The 17990-nt window shown below is 44.1% G+C and overlaps 2 protein-coding genes across 3 annotated transcripts in view; one reads left to right on the forward strand and one right to left on the reverse strand.

The window, feature by feature from the left end:
- Nucleotides 1-17990, reverse strand: part of RSPH14 (radial spoke head 14 homolog) — a 209257-nt gene that overhangs the window by 64571 nt on the left and 126696 nt on the right. The gene's annotated exons all lie outside the window — the stretch shown is intronic.
- The window catches only part of GNAZ (G protein subunit alpha z), a 144111-nt gene that overhangs the window by 31052 nt on the left and 95069 nt on the right, over nucleotides 1-17990 (forward strand). For both annotated transcript variants that reach the window (XM_073312842.1, XM_073312843.1), the window contains exon 2: nucleotides 11819-13102. In XM_073312842.1, coding sequence (XP_073168943.1) covers nucleotides 12380-13102 — 723 coding nt within the window. In that variant the 5' untranslated portion in view covers nucleotides 11819-12379. The remainder of the gene's footprint in view (nucleotides 1-11818; nucleotides 13103-17990) is intronic.

Below are 17990 nucleotides of genomic sequence, written 5' to 3' on the forward strand. Positions count from 1 at the left end.
TAGAAGTCATTCTTTTAGAAATCGCTTTTATATAGTTGATTGTGTGTGTCCCCACACAAAATGCGCTAAGTGCATTAACTCAGCGGAGTGCTTCCACAGTACCGAGGCTAGTGTCGACTTCTGGAGCGCTGCACTGTGGGTAGCTATCCCACAGTTCCCGCAGTCTCCGCCGCCCATTGGAATTCTGGGTTGAGATCCCAATGCCTAATGGGGCAAAAACATTGTCATGGGTGGTTCTGGGTACATGTCGTCAGGCCCTCCCTCCCTCCGTGAAAGCAACGGCAGACAATTGTTTCTTGCCTTTTTTCCTGGATTACCTGTGCAGATGCCATACCACGGCAAGCATGGAGCCTGCTCAGCTCACTGTCACCGTACGTCTCCTGGGGGCTGGCAGACGCGGTACTGCATTGCTACACAGCAGCAGCTCATTGCATTGTGGCAGCAGACGGTGCAACAGGCCTGATAACCATCGTCATCATGTTCTAGGTGCTCTTGGCCGCCTCGGTAAGGTTGGTCAGGAGCGCCTGGGCAGACATGTGCGCAGGGACTGAAATAGGAGTGACTCGACCAGGTCATTCTCTTTAGTCCTGCCGGCAGTCCTATCGCACCATCTTCTGCTGAGCAGTCAGGAGATGAGGATGGCTAGCAGTCCTATTGCACCGTCTTCTGCCAAGCAGCCAGGAGATGAGGATGGCTAGCAGTCCTACTGCACCGTCTGCTGCCAGCCAAAGATGTAAAAGATAGATGGAGTAGATCAAAACAAGATATAGACCAGATTTGTTTTGTATTCATTTGCTCCCCCCTCCCTCCCTCAATGAAATCAATAGCCGACAATAGTTTTGGTGAGGTCTGTCAGGGGCATCTTGAGAAGTTTAATGGAGATTCAGTCCTGCCTGGAATACCGGGAGGAGAGATAGCTCAGTGGGTTGAGCATTGGCCTGCTTAAACCCAGGGTTTTGAGTTCAGTCCTTGAGGGGCTATTCTGTGTGACAGTTGTTTTTGTTTCTCCTTGATGTAAAGCCACCCCCTTTGTTGATTTTAATTCCTTGTAAGCCAACCCTATAAGCCATGTCATCAGTCGTCCCTCCCTCCGTCAGAGCAACAGCAGACAATCGTTCCGCACCTTTTTTCAGTGCAGACGCCATATCTCGGCAAGCATGGAGCCCCACTCAGATCACTTTGGGAATTAGGAGCTCATTAAACACCACACGCATTATCCAGCAGTATATGCAGCACCAGAACCTGCCAAAGCGAAACCGGGTGAGTAGGCGATGCCAGCGCGGTGACAAGAGTGAGGACATGGACACAGACTTCTCTCAAAGCACGGGCCCTGGTAATGTGGGCATCATGGTGCTAATGGGGCAGGTTCATGCCGTGGAACACCGATTCTGGGCCCGGGAAACAAGCACAGACTGGTGGGACCGCATAGTGTTGCGGGTCTGGGACAATTCCCAGTTTGAAAACCAGTTTTGCATGCGTAAGGGCACTTTCATGTAACTTTGTGACTTGCTTTCCCCTGCCCTGAAGCGCCAGAATACGAAGATGAGAGCAGCCCTCACAATTGAGAAGCGAGTGGCAATAGCCCTGTGGAAGCTTGCAATGCCAGACAGCTATCAGTCAGTGGGGAATCAATTTGGAGTGGGCAAATCTACAGTGGGAGCTGCTGTGATGCAAGTAGCCAACGCAATCAAAGATCTGCTGATATCAAGGGCAGTGACCCAGGGAAATGCGCAGGTCATAGTGGATGGCTTTGCTGCAATGGGATTCGCTAACTGTGGTGGGGCCATAGACGGAACCCATATCCCTATCTTGGCATCGGAGCACCAAGCTGGCGAGTACATAAACCACAAGGGGTACTTTTCAATAGTGCTGCAAGCACTGGTGGATCACAAGAGACATTTCAGCAACATCAACGTGGGATGGCCGGGAAAGGTACATGACGCTCGCATCTTCAGGAACTCTGGTCTGTTTCAAAAGCTGCAGGAAGGGACTTTATTCCCAGACCAGAAAATAACCATTGGGGATGTTGAAATGGCTACAGTTAGCCTTGGGGACCCAGCCTACCCCTTAATGCCATGGCTCATGAAGCCATACTCAGGCAGCCTGGACAGTAGTCAGGAGCTGTTCAACTACTGGCTGAGCAAGTGCAGAATGGCGGTAGAATGTGCATTTGGACATTTAAAAGCACACTGGCGCAGTTTACTGACTCGGTTAGACCTCAGCGAAACCAGTATTCCCACTGTTATTACTGGTTGCTGTACGCTCCACAATATCTGTGAGAGTAAGGGGGAAGATGTTTATGGTGGGGTGGGAGGTTGAGGCAAATCGCCTGGCTGCTGGTTATGCGCAGCTAGACACGAGGGCAGTTAGAAGAGCACAGGAGGGCACGGTGCGCATCAGAGAAGCTTTGAAAACCAGTTTCATGACTGGCCAGGCTATGGTGTGAAAGTTCTGTTTGTTTCTCCTTGATGAAACCCTCCCACCCTTGGTTCACTCTACTTCCCTGTAAGCTAACCACCCTCCCCTCCCCCCTTCAATCACCGCTTGCAGAGGCAATAAAGTCATTGTTGCTTCACATTCATGCATTCTTTATTAATTCATGACACAAATAGGGGGATAACTGCCAAGGTAGCCCAGGAGGGGTGGTGAAGGAGGGAAGGACATGGCCACACAGCACTTTAAAACTTACTGAATGCCAGCCTTCTGTTGCTTGGGCAATCCTCTGGGGTGGAGTGGCTGGGTGGCCGGAGGCCCCCCCCCCACCGTGTTCTTGGGTGTCTGAGTGAGTAGGCTATGGAACTTGGGGAGGAGGGTGGTTGGTTACACAGGGGCTGTAGCAGCGGTCTGTGCTCCAGCTGCCTTTCCTGCAGCTCAACCATACGCTGGAGCATATTAGTTTGATCCTCCAGCAGCCTCAGCATTGAATCCTGCCTCCTCTCATCACACTGCCACCACCTATCAGCTTCATAGAATCATAGAATATCAGGGTTGGAAGGGACCCCAGAAGGTCATCTAGTCCAACCCCCTGCTCAAAGCAGGACCAATTCCCAGTTAAATCATCCCAGCCAGGGCTTTGTCAAGCCTGACCTTAAAAACCTCTAAGGAAGGAGATTCTACCACCTCCCTAGGTAATGCATTCCAGTGTTTCACCACCCTCTTAGTGAAAAAGTTTTTCCTAATATCCAATCTAAACCTCCCCCACTGCAACTTGAGACCATTACTCCTCGTTCTGTCATCTGCTACCATTGAGAACAGTCTAGAGCCATCCTCTTTGGAACCCCCTTTCAGGTAGTTGAAAGCAGCTATCAAATCCCCCCTCATTCTTCTCTTCTGCAGGCTAAACAATCCCAGCTCCCTCAGCCTCTCCTCATAAGTCATGTGTTCCAGTCCCCTAATCATTTTTGTTGCCCTTCGCTGGACTCTCTCCAATTTATCCACATCCTTCTTGAAGTGTGGGGCCCAAAACTGGACACAGTACTCCAGATGAGGCCTCACCAATGTCGAATAGAGGGGAACGATCACGTCCCTCGATCTGCTCGCTATGCCCCTACTTATACATCCCAAAATGCCATTGGCCTTCTTGGCAACAAGGGCACACTGCTGACTCATATCCAGCTTCTCGTCCACTGTCACCCCTAGGTCCTTTTCCGCAGAACTGCTGCCTAGCCATTCGGTCCCTAGTCTGTAGCTGTGCATTGGGTTCTTCCGTCCTAAGTGCAGGACCCTGCACTTATCCTTATTGAACCTCATCAGATTCCTTTTGGCCCAATCTTCCAATTGGTCTAGGTCCTTCTGTATCCTATCCCTCCCCTCCAGCGTATCTACCACTCCTCCCAGTTTAGTATCATCCGCATTCAGCCCGCCACTTACTCGTATTAATTTTGTGCTTTCCTGCACTCTGACATTGTCTGCCTCCATGCATTCGTCTGTGCTCTGTCAGTGTGGGAGGACAGCATGAGGTCAGAGAACATTTCATTGCGAGGGCATTTTTTTTGCCTTCTAATCTTCACTAGCCTCTGGGAAGGAGAAGATCCTGTGATCCTTGAAACACATGCAGCTGGTGGAGGAAAAAAGGGACAGTGGTATTTAAAATGACACATTTTATAGAACAATGGGTACACTCTTTCACAGTAAACCTTGCTGTTAACATTACATACATGGCACATGTTCTTTCGTTCCAAGGTCGCATTTTGCCTCCCTGCACCACGTGGCTAACAGCGGGGAACATTTCTGTTCAGCCACAGGCAAACAGCCCAGCAGGAACGGGCACTTCTGAATGTCCCTTTCAGAAAAGCACCCTATTTCAACCAGGTGACCATGAATGATCACTCTTCTGAGGATAACACAGAGATAAAGATCGGATGTTGTTTGAACGCCAGCAAACAAACGCTGCAATGATTCCTGACTACGTGTTACTGGCCTGGCGTGGTAAAGTGTCCTACATGGTGGACGGAATAAGGCTGCCCTCCCCAAAAACCTTTTGCAAAGGCTTTGGGAGTACTTCCAGGAGAGCTTTATGGAGACGTCCCTGGAGGATTTCCGCTCCTTCCCCAGACATGTTAACAGACTTTTCCAGTAGCTGTACTGGCCGCGAATGCCAGGGCAAATTAATCATTAAACATGCTTGCTTTTAAACCATGTATACTATTTTAAAAGGTACACTCACCAAGAGGTCCCTTCTCCGCCTGGCGGGTCCGGGAGGCAGCCTTGGGTGGGTTTGGGGGGTACTGGCTCCAGGTCCAGGGTGAGAAACAGTTCCTGGCTGTCGGGAAAACCAGTTTTTTCACTTGTTTACTGTGAGCTATCTACAATCTCCTCCTCCTCATCTTCTTTGTCCCCAAACCTGCTTCCATGTTGCCTCCATCTCCATTGACGGAGTCAAAGCACACGGTTGGGGTAGTGGTGGCTGAACCCCCTAAAATGGGATGAAGCTCATCATAGAAGCGGCATGTTTGGGCCTCTGACCCGGAGCGGCTGTTTGCCTCTCTGGTTTTCTGGTAGGCTTGCCTCAGCTCCTTAAGTTTCACGCGGCACTGCTTCAGGTCCCTGTTATGGCCTCTGTCCTTCATGCCCTGGGAGATTTTGACAAATGCTTTGGCATTTCGAAAACTGGAATGGAGTTCTGATAGCACGGATTCCTCTCCCCATACAGCGATCAGATCCCGTACCTCCCGTTTGGTCCATGCTGGAGCTCTTTTGTGATTCTGGGAGTCCATGATGGTCACCTCTGCTGATGAGCTCTGCACTCACCTGCAGCTTGCCACGCTGGCCAAACAGGAAATGAGATTCAAAAGTTCGCAGGCCTTTTCCTGTCTACCTGGCCAGTGCATCTGAGTTGATAGTGCTGTCCAGAGCAGTCACAATGGAACACTCTGGGATAGCTCCGGGAGGCCAATACCGTCTAATTGCGTCCACACTACCCCAAATTCGACCCGGCAAGGCTGATTTCAGCACTAATCCCCTTGTCGGGGGTGGAGTAAAGAAATAGATTTTAAGAGCCCTTTAAGTCGAAAAAAAGGGCTCTGTCGTGTGGATGGGTGCAGGGTTAAATCGATTTAACGCTGCTAAATTCGACCTCAACACCTAGAGTAGACCAAGGCTAAGACAGAACAAGGAAACAGTCAATGAAGTTAAAAGGTGAGAAATTCAAAACTGATAAAATGAAGTGTTTTTTACACAACGTATAAACAAACTGTGGAACTCTCTGCCACAGGAAGTTGACGCCAATAACTTAATGTTCCAAAAGGGATTGTATATTTATATAGATACCTATTATATCCAGACTTCATAACTACTGGTACAAATTTTGGAAAGGATATTAAGCCTTCTGGGTTTAAGGCAGCCTGTAAGTATTTGAGATCAGAATAAGAGACCTAATCTGTGCAACAGCTTATCTTACATCTGTCTACTGCAGGATTGTTCACCTTCCTCTGAAAACATCTGGTACTGGCCACTGCCAGAGACAGCATGCTGGATGACAGCAACCCACTGGTCTGATCCAGTATGGCAATTTATATGTTGCTACAACAGGCATAGATTGAGGGGGGAAAAGTCTGTGCAAACAGCATCTGAAATGGCAACACCATTAGCAGGAAGCATAGAAAGAAAAAACCCTTTAAGTTAAGGCAATATGGTTAATAAATAATGGAATCCTCCATTAAAGGGACTCTACAGAAAAAGTGGAACAAATCCTGCCTCCAGGTACGCCAGAGTATTTATGCTCAGAGTCAGGTTACTGGAGCTAACTCCAGATTTAAACCAATATAACAGAGCAGAATTTCGCCATATTTTTAATGTCGTCACATCACTCTTCCACTCTGGCCCGAAGTACTGATTCACATGGCCAAACAGAAATCTAGATATCATACCTCAATTTTGTCTCAAATGCAGCACTAGGACAAAGCTATTTCTGTGAAGAAAGTACAGCTCCACATTTTAGTGGAGGGTTTTCTTAAAGTAGTGTGTTTGGCTATGCCACGGTGAGCAAGGTTTTGGTAATTACCACTCTATCATATACTGTGTCATGTTTTCATTTTATGCTGATACATTACTTGTACTTCATGACTTCATTACATGCCAACTGAATACCCAAGAGACAAGGGAAGTAGTAAAGAAAAACAAGGTAAATACCAACAGCTGATATTGGCGCTCTTTTTCAGCAGGCTTGATAGAGTGCCGTTAGTGATGCAGAGGGCAATTTGGTCTTCTGCTAGTGTCTTTGTGTACAATATGTATTTTAACTTTGACACGCACAACTAACAGGCCCTGAAATGAATTCTCTGGGATTATTTCACCTTCACTAGATTCAAAAGTCTTTATTATTTTAAAATGTGTGGTATACACTTGAAATATTTCAACTACTGAAGTCTCTTTACTTTATGAAGCCTGTATAATATACAGATTTTAAGTCCTGAATGCATTTGAGGCTTACATGATATGCCTATATGTTCTGTTCATGCTCCCATTTTTTTTTTTAAACCATGGAGAAGTGCTACTTGGGGGAAAAGGAGAGGGTGCATGACAAGGGGAGCTTCATTCTGAAACTGGTTCATGAAGAGACCAGCAATAGTAAAATTATCTAGCACATCTAAAGGTGGGAATTGGCATGTATGGGTGGGTGCTAGAGCACATAAATGAAAGGAGGAGAGAGGTCAGGGATTTAAATAGCAACAAGGAAGAAAAGGCGATGTGGTGATATGAAAAGGTGTAGCCAATGTTATGAAAACCCTTGTTAGAACAGGTGTACGAGCAGCTCTTTCAAAAATATACATGTTAACAATAGCGGCTGGGAATCTGAAACAGCAACAGTCAGGAATGAATGGGACTTTGAAGCACAGTCTGTTTGGCCCAGATCTACAACAACTTCTTCTGTGAATTTTCTGTAGTGAGAACGCCAACTTTGGCTACAGAAGTGTAGATTGTTTTTACTTGCAGAGCAGATTGTTGTAGGTAATAGTCTGAAACTCTCCTCAGTACAGCTCTCCTGTTAATGCCAACTCTGATCCATAGGGACGCCTCTGACACTTTCTGGGGACCATGATTTTTTCAGTGTCTACAGTGGTTCAGTCTGAAGTCTTCCTTAAATCAGAAGTTGTGAAGTACCATTTAAAGTGGGGGAGATAGATTTGCTTTCCCCCCGCCTCCTCCCTGGCCCTCTTCTTTCTTTTTCTGGTACCCTCATCAGCAACCTGACCCACCCAGCCCATGAGCACCTACCCCCTTGCGGGAGTCCCCTGTCCCATCCACTCCCAGGATCCCTTCCTTCCCCATCCTGCTCCTTACCCCCCCCACTGGCAAACCTTGCCCACAGGTGACAGGTTTGTCCTGCTTCTCACCTGCTCCTCGGTGCAGAGTGGAGCTGCTGTAGTTTTGGCAGCTGACAGGTGAGGGCCTAGCATGTGGCACACTGTGCTCATGGAATGGGACCCAGTGCCGGGTGCGGTGCACCCCACCAGCCATAACATGTGTGGCCACTGGTTGCCAGATCTCATGTGTGGTCACACGTGCAGCAAAAAAAAAAAAAAAAAAAAAAAAAAAAAAAAAAAAGGTAAATTACATCTCTCAACTGGCAACCATCAAGAAAGTAGAAAAACTAGCAAGGCAAGTCAAAAACCAGCCAAGAGACAACCCTAATTTCCATGTACCCTGGGAGGCCCCCACAGCTCTGAAGTCTATGCTTTAAATCCATACCTGACTCAAAAAAAAAACGAGGAGTACTTGTGGCATCTTAGAGACTAATACATTTATTTGGGCATAAGCTTTCATGGGCTAAAACCCACTTCATCGGATGCATGCAGTGGAAAATACAGTAGGAAGATGTATATACACAGAGAACATGAAAAAATGGGTGTAACACTGTATTTTCCACTGCATGCATCCGATGAAGTGGGTTCTAGCCCACGAAAGCTTATGCCCAAATACATGTGTTAGTCTCTAAGGTGCCACAAGTACTCCTCGTTTTTTTTGCTGATACAGACTAACATGCTACCACTCTGATACCTGACTCAGACTCGGAGTAAGGATAAAGACACAGTCCACAAATAATAAACTTGGGAAATAAGTAGCAGAGGCCTCAACTGTAGCAAAGCCTACACACCAAGTTAAGAGCATGGACAGGCTCAGCAAAGAGAGGGCACAGTTGCTGTTTGTGGACTTTGGCCACCCTTAAATAAACCCTTTAACTGCATGTTGGATGAGTTAACAATGATTTTTGCTGCTACTGGGTTTGCATTTCTGTATGCATACACTTCAGCCCTTTTGGAATGATTTCATATAGATGTCATAGAACCTGTGCTGTGAATCAAGCTTTTGCAGTACATGAACCTGCATAACGTCAAGGCACTCTTGCGTAATTGCAGGCCCCAGTGATTTAGAATAATGGAGGCTAAGGCCCCCAATGCGGACACAATCTATACCTAAGGGCTCAGCGCAGAGCAAGATATATTTGCAACATGCTTCAAGTTTGTCAAGTGATGACAACCGCATGACAGAAACTAAAATTGATACACACATGTTGCTCAGAGTCCGTTGTTATAAAGGTTTAAAGTAAATATAGCACTAAAATAGAAGTGTGTGCTGCTAAGCGGAGGAGGTGAGATCACCAAACTTGTTTCATCACCTCACTGAGGGATGAAATCCTAGAAATAGCAGTTCATCCTCCCACCATTTAGGGATGAGTGTTCCAAGGAAAGGAAAAGGGTTGTTTCCCATTTACACATAAAGTACTATGAAATAAAAACTGGACTCAATTGCCTCCATTTAATACTGATGCAACCTCTGTCAACTGGAAGTTGACTTCATTGGCAGGTTGCATGGGTATAAATGAGGGCAGTTTGCTCCCTGATACTGTATCTCAATTTAGATTGTTTTCTTAATAGTTAAAATTATCCTCTGTTATAGTTACCCTCTGCTGCAATGACACCTGATTGGGGAGGGTAGATCTCATTAAGTCCCTTGCTGATGAATTCTGCCAACAAAACTGAAATGTGCAAATAGCAAATTTCACAGGGCCATTCAAAGAAATACTGTAACATAAAAGAACTGCTGCACTGATCAACTTTTTTTTTAAGAAAGATGAAAGATTGGCTTTAAAAAGTCATAAATGTAGACCAGATTGTGCCCCTGACTAAAGTACTCATATGGCAGTGAGACATCAATCTACTGCACAGCTGTGCAGTTGGTCCTCACATCATGGCTCCAGTGTGGCAGAGGGAGAATAGGGGCTGTGAACCTGGCACTTCCCTCCCAAGCCAGTGGATGAAGAGTAGGCAGAGCCTTGGCTCCACCCTCCGCATCCAAAGTGCTAGCCAGCAGAACTGGCAAGAACAGAGAGAAGGTAAGCTTCATGCTGTAAATTACTTTCCTCAAGCCCATGGGGCCGCAGGGAAGGAACAGTGACGGAGTCACAGTCTGTTTTCAGGGCTCATTAAAAGTTGAATCTAGCTCATAGGAACTAGAAATGGAAAAGCCCTGTTAGAAAAAGTTCACCCCCCACCCCCCCCGGTAGACTGAATTGTTCCCTTTAATGCATTTTCTAGTGCCTGTTCCTGTCTAGATTGAAATGCCAGGAGATTCATTCAGGATAATATTTTCAAAAGCACCTAAGTTCCATTTTCAAGAGTGCCTCAGGCTCTTAGGAGTCTGTCTCATTGAAAAACAATGACACTTGATCTCCTAAGTCACTTTTAAAAATGGGACTTTGGCATTTTTTAAAATTTTACCCTTGGTCTACTTTCCAGAGTATCACAACTACCAGTATATGAAGGTCAGTAAGAACTGCATGAACTGTCATACTTTTCTCTCTCATAAAAGGCTCTTTAGAAGATATTTTCTACATATTCAGAGTACAAAACATCCACCTTGTATATTAATGGCACCCTAGTTTTACTGTGATAAAACCAGAAACAGGGGAGTTAAAATAGAATGATCTGTTTGACTAATATATCACTGTATCAATTAAGCTGGGGACAGGCATCATACCCTACAAAATATTGTTTCCTAAGGGGAAGAAAGAATTTGTTAATGTTTCTGTACCGGGGACACACCTCTTGAGTCCCTCCCACTGCTGCGTATGGTACTGCAGACCTCTTCCTGCTGCTGGCACCCTGTAGGTTATCAGCCTCACTTGGAGGTCTTCAGTGGCTCACCCATTAGACTGGGTGTTACAGTCAACAATGAACCCCTTCCAGGGTAGCAAAGTGGTCAATAAATGGTCTGCCCTCACTAGGGTCGTCAGCCCTGGTTCTGGATCCTTTAAATTCAGTCCTGCACTCAGGCTTCTAAACAAGCCTTCTCAAAGCTTAGGCCACTTCATCAGTGGCTGGTGGGGAAACCCAGGCAAGCCCACTACTCCAGTTTCCAACCCAGGGGCCCTATAAAGAACAGCCATATACAGTTCCTTTCATTTAGTTACAGCTATTTCCCTGGGCCTTTTCCCACCTGGCCCTTTATCTTCACCCCTTACCTTAGGGTTGAAGTTCTCATGTCCTTTCTCTCCCAGCTTGAGCAAATGCAATCAGTCAAGCTCCTATGCCAAAGAGGAGCACCTTCCCTTACCTCTCCAACCCTAGCCAGGAACTGACTTGCTGAGCCCCTTTAGCTCCTTTTATCTGAGTCTGCCAGGCTCTGATTGGCTGCTTCTGTTCTGCCTCTCTAGACAGACCTGGAGGGCCTACCTTTGCAGCTCTTTCCCTGAGGCGGAGTGTAGTAGGACTGCAAGGCTGGTACATCTTGTCACAGTTTCCTGCGAAGATCAATAATTGTGCCTCTTCAGATAAACCCTTTCACAAAACCCTCATGCAAACCTAATCCCCACCTTTCATTTCATCATTTATTTACAAAAATGTTCAATGCAAACAAAATGGACAGAAAAGATGAAAGAAGAGTCAGGAGGACATGTGTACACACATTTTAGTGCCAGACAACAATATAAATATAAATGAGGGGGGGGAAAGTAGCTGTGAATCTCTCATGCACTCTACTTTGGGAAACCGGTCAGAACAGGGCTGTGCAGGAAAAGGGCTGCCATCAGCTCTTGCTGAGAGAGAATTGGGACAGAGCTCAGCACTGTTTGTTTTCACGTGGATTTGGGTAATAAAAACACAGAAGGCGGGAGAGAAAAGGGATTTGATTTACTGTTGCTCAGGGTACAGATTTTCTAAAATATTTTTATTGCTTTTCTTTACACATTTTCCATCGGGATTTTATTTGGGGTAATACAATGTTCAGAAGTGTCAGAAGCAGAGAAAATGTGAATGTTCTGCAGAAGGAAGCAAAGTCCCCCAGTTGTATTAATTTCTTTTCTCTCACTGTTTGACAGGTGGAGAGCCCAGATTCACAGATCTGAACTGGATCAGCCTAAAGAAGTGGGGGCGGGGGGAGAAACAAAACAAATACAACAAAACCATACCAGACCTTCAGCTGTAACTAGCAGCATCACCACAGCAACCAGAAAATACAATTAAAAGACAACTGGGGCTAAAGCGGAGCATATGAAGGTGCAGCTCCTTACCTTTGGACAGAAGAGAGCAAAATAATTATGCAGAAGAGAAAAGAATATTTGACTGATCCAGGCACACTATGGAATAGGGAAGTGTCCTTTCATTAACAGGAATGTGCCACTGTTTATTCACAGGAAAGGGGAGTGCCATGAGATCTACTGAGGAGACTATCTGTCTGTGGTTGCATTTCTACATTTGTTTGCGCCCCTGCTGGGACTGAACTAGTTGGTACAGGCCTATTGGCCCATCAGGTATTGGATACTGATTTTTTTCCCACAGGGTGCACCTGGCACGAGAATTGAAAGATATTGCAGCTCTTGCTCAGAGAGAGAGAGAGAGAGAATCTCCAGTTCTCCTCTTCTGTTACTGTCTGCTATACCATGGGATGTAGGCAAAGCTCTGAGGAGAAAGAGGCAGCGCGGCGGTCCCGGAGGATTGACCGCCACCTGCGCTCTGAGAGTCAACGACAACGACGTGAGATCAAGCTCCTACTGCTGGGTACAAGCAACTCTGGCAAGAGTACTATTGTCAAGCAAATGAAAATCATTCACAGTGGTGGCTTTAACTTGGAGGCTTGCAAGGAATACAAACCTCTGATTATCTATAATGCCATTGACTCCCTCACACGCATCATTCGTGCTCTAGCCACCCTTAAGATAGAGTTCCACAATCCTGACAGGGCCTATGATGCCGTGCAGCTTTTTGCCCTGACAGGCCCAGCTGAAAGCAAAGGAGAGATTACTCCTGAGCTTCTGGGAGTCATGAAACGGCTCTGGGCAGACCCTGGTGTGCAGGAGTGCTTCTGCCGATCCAATGAGTACCACCTAGAGGATAATGCTGCATACTATTTGAATGACCTAGAAAGGATTGCGGCACTGGACTATATCCCTACAGTGGAAGATATTCTGCGTTCTCGGGACATGACCACAGGGATTGTGGAAAATAAATTTACCTTCAAAGAGCTGACTTTCAAAATGGTGGATGTGGGTGGACAGAGGTCTGAGCGCAAAAAATGGATCCACTGCTTTGAAGGGGTTACAGCAATAATTTTCTGCGTGGAGCTGAGTGGATATGACTTGAAGCTGTATGAGGATAACCAAACGGTGAGTACTTCTGGGTTTCTTCTATGTTTTGGCTTATTATTATTTGTAGTTCAGTCGTGTCTAGAGGCCCAAGCCCCACTGTCCTACACAGGTAACAAAAAGACACCTGTCCAAAAGAGCATACATGGAATCTAGTAGTATTTTTTCTGCACTCACAACGTGGCAACTATGTTTCCTAGCAGCACGTAGCCTTTCTCCATTGGCTTTGTTTCTTCAGTGCTATCAATAGGACTTCCTCATGTGGCACAGTAGTGCAAAATGAGTTTGTGTCTAAGGCAGAAGCTTCGGACCTATTGGGCTAAGCATTACTCCAAAAGTCAGTAAAAATCTGGGAGAGGTCTTTGGGCAGTTATGGCTTCCTTTTATAAAGGGACACAGTCAACTAGAAAATCACATTTCAGATGGGAAATACTGTACCTACTACAGTGACAAATAACACTTAAAATTACTATAATTGAAAAGTTAGCGAAAATAATTTTCTCCATTTCAATCTATTTTATGCATTTGACAGCATTTTGTGCGTAGTCAGTTTTGATTTCCCCTGTAGCGTCAGTTTTGTTCTTGCTTATAAAGATCAGCGTGAGCAGAAAAAGCCTTTAAAACATTTAAAAGAAATGTTTTATAAAAAGATAAAATTTTAAAGGGTGCGATCAGAAACTGGGATTTTTAAAATTAGTCAGTTTCCAAACAATCAAGTTGACAGTGAGTGCCCTTTAAGTGGCATGGAAACTGTCATTAGAAGTCTGCTTTATGGCTACTTTTGTTATGCAACCAGTCTACTTATTGTCCAATAAATAACTATTGGTCCTGAATTCTCCTTGTAATACTAATACTAGTCTTCAGTTTGCTTAGCACACAGATACTGTAACTATGGAAATAGTTGTATATGTGAGTGTGTGTATGCATGTGTTTGCTATCGCTTTCAGACTGCTTAACTTGACCTTTTTAGGTACTATTTGGACATTTTACATATTTTTTGCTATTGTAACCCCATAAATGGACATGATGCTTAAGAAACAATCAGATGTGTTGGTAGAAATATCTAAAGATTCCTACAGCTCCCTACTTGCCCATATTCCAGTTTAAAAACAACTGACCATCAGGAGGAACTAAAATCCACCCCCAGAAAATCACTGTCTGGAGACAACTAATTTACTGTTTACCCAAAGGTGCACCCACTTCCTATCATCCCCCTCAGACATCTTCAGTTGTTTCACCTTGGTGGAACTTTCCTGAGGCAAGGCAGCCTCTGGAGCACCCCAGAATGCTGTGTGCATTGTTCTTTCACAGAAGAAACAGTACTTCAGTGAAGGGGGATCCCAAGAATATGTTTTGTATACAGTATTTAGACTCTAATTGCGATGGTTATGTACATTCTCAGTGTTTGTATTACAGTAAGTCACTTAAGAAATCCTTTCTACCACTCTAATGATCTGTTTTTGGCAGACTGTTACGGGATCTGCTCGTTATGGAAATACTCCACTAACCGCATTAATTGTCATAGCTAGTTCAGTCATTTTATTGTTTTCTTCTGTATGTAGTGTGTTTGTTATGTCTGAGCTTTGCCAGAGAATATCCTGGTAAGAATTCATGATAATGTGCTTTCTGTGTATCTGCTCATACATACATAAACGGGATCAAATCCAGGCCCTATGTGAATTCATGATGTGAAGCTACTAATAGCTGTGTGATGTTGCTGGGCTTCCCGGATGCCAAAATGAACTCTGGGTGCCTGGGACTCCACGATGAAGTGGCAAGTAGCACCTACTAAATCCATCCCCTTCCCATGGCTGTGACACAGAGCAGCCAAGTGCTGGGAAATAAAGTTGAAAGGGGGAGTGTCTCCTTAACATCCCAGCAAGGTCAGGGAGCTAAATTCCTCCTTAAATACGTAACATCCTGAGCGAATGAATGAATCCTGTGGTCTAATCTGACAACTAACTCAGAAATAGATCTTTAAACCTGGGGAGACAATGTATTCTTCTGGTTGAAGATGCCTTTCCTTCTAAATTTATGGGGGGAAGAACATAGCTTTCATGGGCTCTGTGAGGTGAAGTGGAAGTGTTAGGCGCCAGATAGGATTTCTTGCAGGGTGAGGAACTACTTTTCATGTGCTTCCCACTCCCCTAAAGAGCTCCATACCACTTACCTGGAGAGTGGAACCTTTCAGACTTTAACTATCTCACTGCTTTGCACTGGGCCCAATCGTCCTTAGCATTGATCAGTTAAGTATTCTGCTAAGATTTGTGGCAGTCAAGGGCTATCATGCTTAATGATGCATAACACATAGTCAAGACCTCTACGGTTGGGAATTCCTGGAATAACTGCAGCAAGGTTTTTAAAAATCTGTAACAGCTTCTTGAAAATTGTAGCACATCATATTCATTACGTCACTGAATGAAGACAAGTTGATGACAGTACTTCAGACTGTTTAAGACTTGTCTCTCTAATCTATTTCAGTTATTTATCTGGTGCCATTCCAGCCAGACCTTTTATTTAACAAAAAACAAACAAGACTCTTGCAGCAGCACTTTCCAAGAACCTTATTTCAATTTTTTGGTGGAAAGCCACTCTATTAAGCAGACAAGATTCTAATGGAAGGTCTGGCAGTAGGATAACATTGTTCTTCTTCTAGGCGTGGTCTAAATGTTAGATTATAGGGCTGTAAATCCACTCCCTCCACTCCTCATGTAACAGGTAAGGAGGTGGGTTAAATATCATGATGTGAAACCTACTATAATTATTGGTACATTAAAGAAGCTGCTAAAATCTCTTCTTATTGTAAATACTATAACACTTCTCTGTGAGGTATGTGGGTTTTGTTTGTTTGTTTTGCTTAATCCAGTTTCTTGCAGATGTTCCTCCCGTTAAATGTAGTTAAAGCAAAAGTTTCAGAAGTACAGCAAAGCTGCCTAGGTGCAGTGACACTTAGGTCTGAGCAAAGACTGCAAAATATTTTCCACAAACTTTCATTTACTGTTTTTAAAAGATTGCTTTGACTATTTAAACCTCTTGTGTGCTCACTTTTCAAGAAAATAAATTTACTGGCAGGAATGTGCACTTAAACTGAAATTTGACCTAGTATTCCAGAATATTCCTAGTATTCCAGAACATTAAATACTAAAAATGAGCTACCAGCTGACATTCTACAGACTAAGACATTATTTAGAGAATTATTTTTGAGCAATAAATTTGAGAAAATTGCTGTTAGTTTATGGATAATTTATAGACAGAAAGTGGCAAAATTAATTGAATAAAAGGAAATTAGGTAATTCTAAGACTTGAGACCAGGTTGTGCAGAAGTATTTTTTCCCACAACAATAATCTGTAACACAAAAACAGGATCTGACTGCAAAACTCTCACAAACATTGCACCCAAATAAAGGCATTTATTTCCCGCATTTTATTCAGATTCTCAAATAAATGGAGGAATAGCCAAATACAAATAGCAAGCCCTTTAGGAGATTTAATTGGTTTACGTAAATTTCCACATCCCCAACTTTTCTGACTGGTTCTGAAGAAAAACTTCCTTTGGTTTCAACATGTGAAACAAAATCTTTGCTAGAAAAAGACTTTGGCTAGGAAGAAAAAACCTGCTGGTGAAAAGCCTCCAGGTTATGTCGTCTCACTGAACTCCCCAGATTATGCTGTTAGAAATGCAATCATAATCCAAAGTGGCTCACCAGTAAATTATGTCTTCCTATGACTCCATCGCAAATAAGCCCAACAAAAACTCTTGCGAAAATGGAACCAGCTGATCTCAGTTCCTTTAACCCCAATGTCTACATTGCCACAGTTCCAAATGATTTGCCAGGTTTATTCATGCTATTAAGAATCAGGAGGGATCTTGTGATCATTTTTGCTGTAATGTGAAATTCCCATATTTACATTTAAGTTTGTATTGCAGATTTTCTCCAGATTGCCATGGCACTTCTGGTGTGTGGAAAAACTCTAATGTAGGCAGCTATTGAATATAAAGTAATCCCAGTGATAAGTGGTACTAACTGTGTAACCAAATCCTTTTATACCATGTCTCTTTAGTGGCAGAATGGCAAGTCATCTTTCTCTGTTCACCATCATTCTATTTTGCTACTGTCATGTGGTTTCTGGGCTAGTAATACTTTACAAGTATTTTTGTGGCTGTCCACCTTCCCGACCTTCATTATATGATTCCCATTGGGAGTTTGGTTTTCTTGGCAACGAGTAAGTGTAGTAGGAAGTAGAGCCCACACTGGTGTCCATAGAAACACCCTGTCTGGAGAGATGCTGTTGGCCTATAGAGGCAGTTGTATTTATAAAATAACACACTTGTTATGTAAAGATGGAGAAGATGCATGATACATTTTAGATAACAATTAAACAATATTTTGTTATAAGCTGTATACCAGCATATATATACATTGCTGTTTAATTTTTATGATAACTCGAACAGCTAGGCAGACAGATTTAGGTATCATAGTTGATCCATCATTGATACACTGGCTAGAACAATCATGTCATTGTGTGTGATGCTATACTAGCTCGGAGAAACAGTAATTCTGACTGGGGAAATGAGCTGATATCAGCATCAGTTCTGACAACTATTTGCAAGGAGGCAAAACCTTCATTGGATAGTATGTCCAAATTGATTACAGGAGGGTTCACAATCAGTGAAGGCTGGACATCTGTTTCTAGAGTTAGCTTCCATTCTTTTTTTCCATGAACATTGTTGGTTTATTCCTGTTTGTGGACAGGTTTTTCTTTTTCATTCACTTCTTAAACATTTAGGACTCAATGTTCAAACTAAGGAACCTTTATATATATATAGTGGCCTCTTTTATGCACATACGTGCAATTTTGAGTGCTCACATAAAATATTTGGATACCCAGTTTAGGTGCCAAAAATATA

The sequence above is a fragment of the Lepidochelys kempii genome, chromosome 15 (genome assembly GCF_965140265.1).
Source record: "Lepidochelys kempii isolate rLepKem1 chromosome 15, rLepKem1.hap2, whole genome shotgun sequence".
NCBI lineage: Eukaryota > Metazoa > Chordata > Testudines > Cheloniidae > Lepidochelys > Lepidochelys kempii.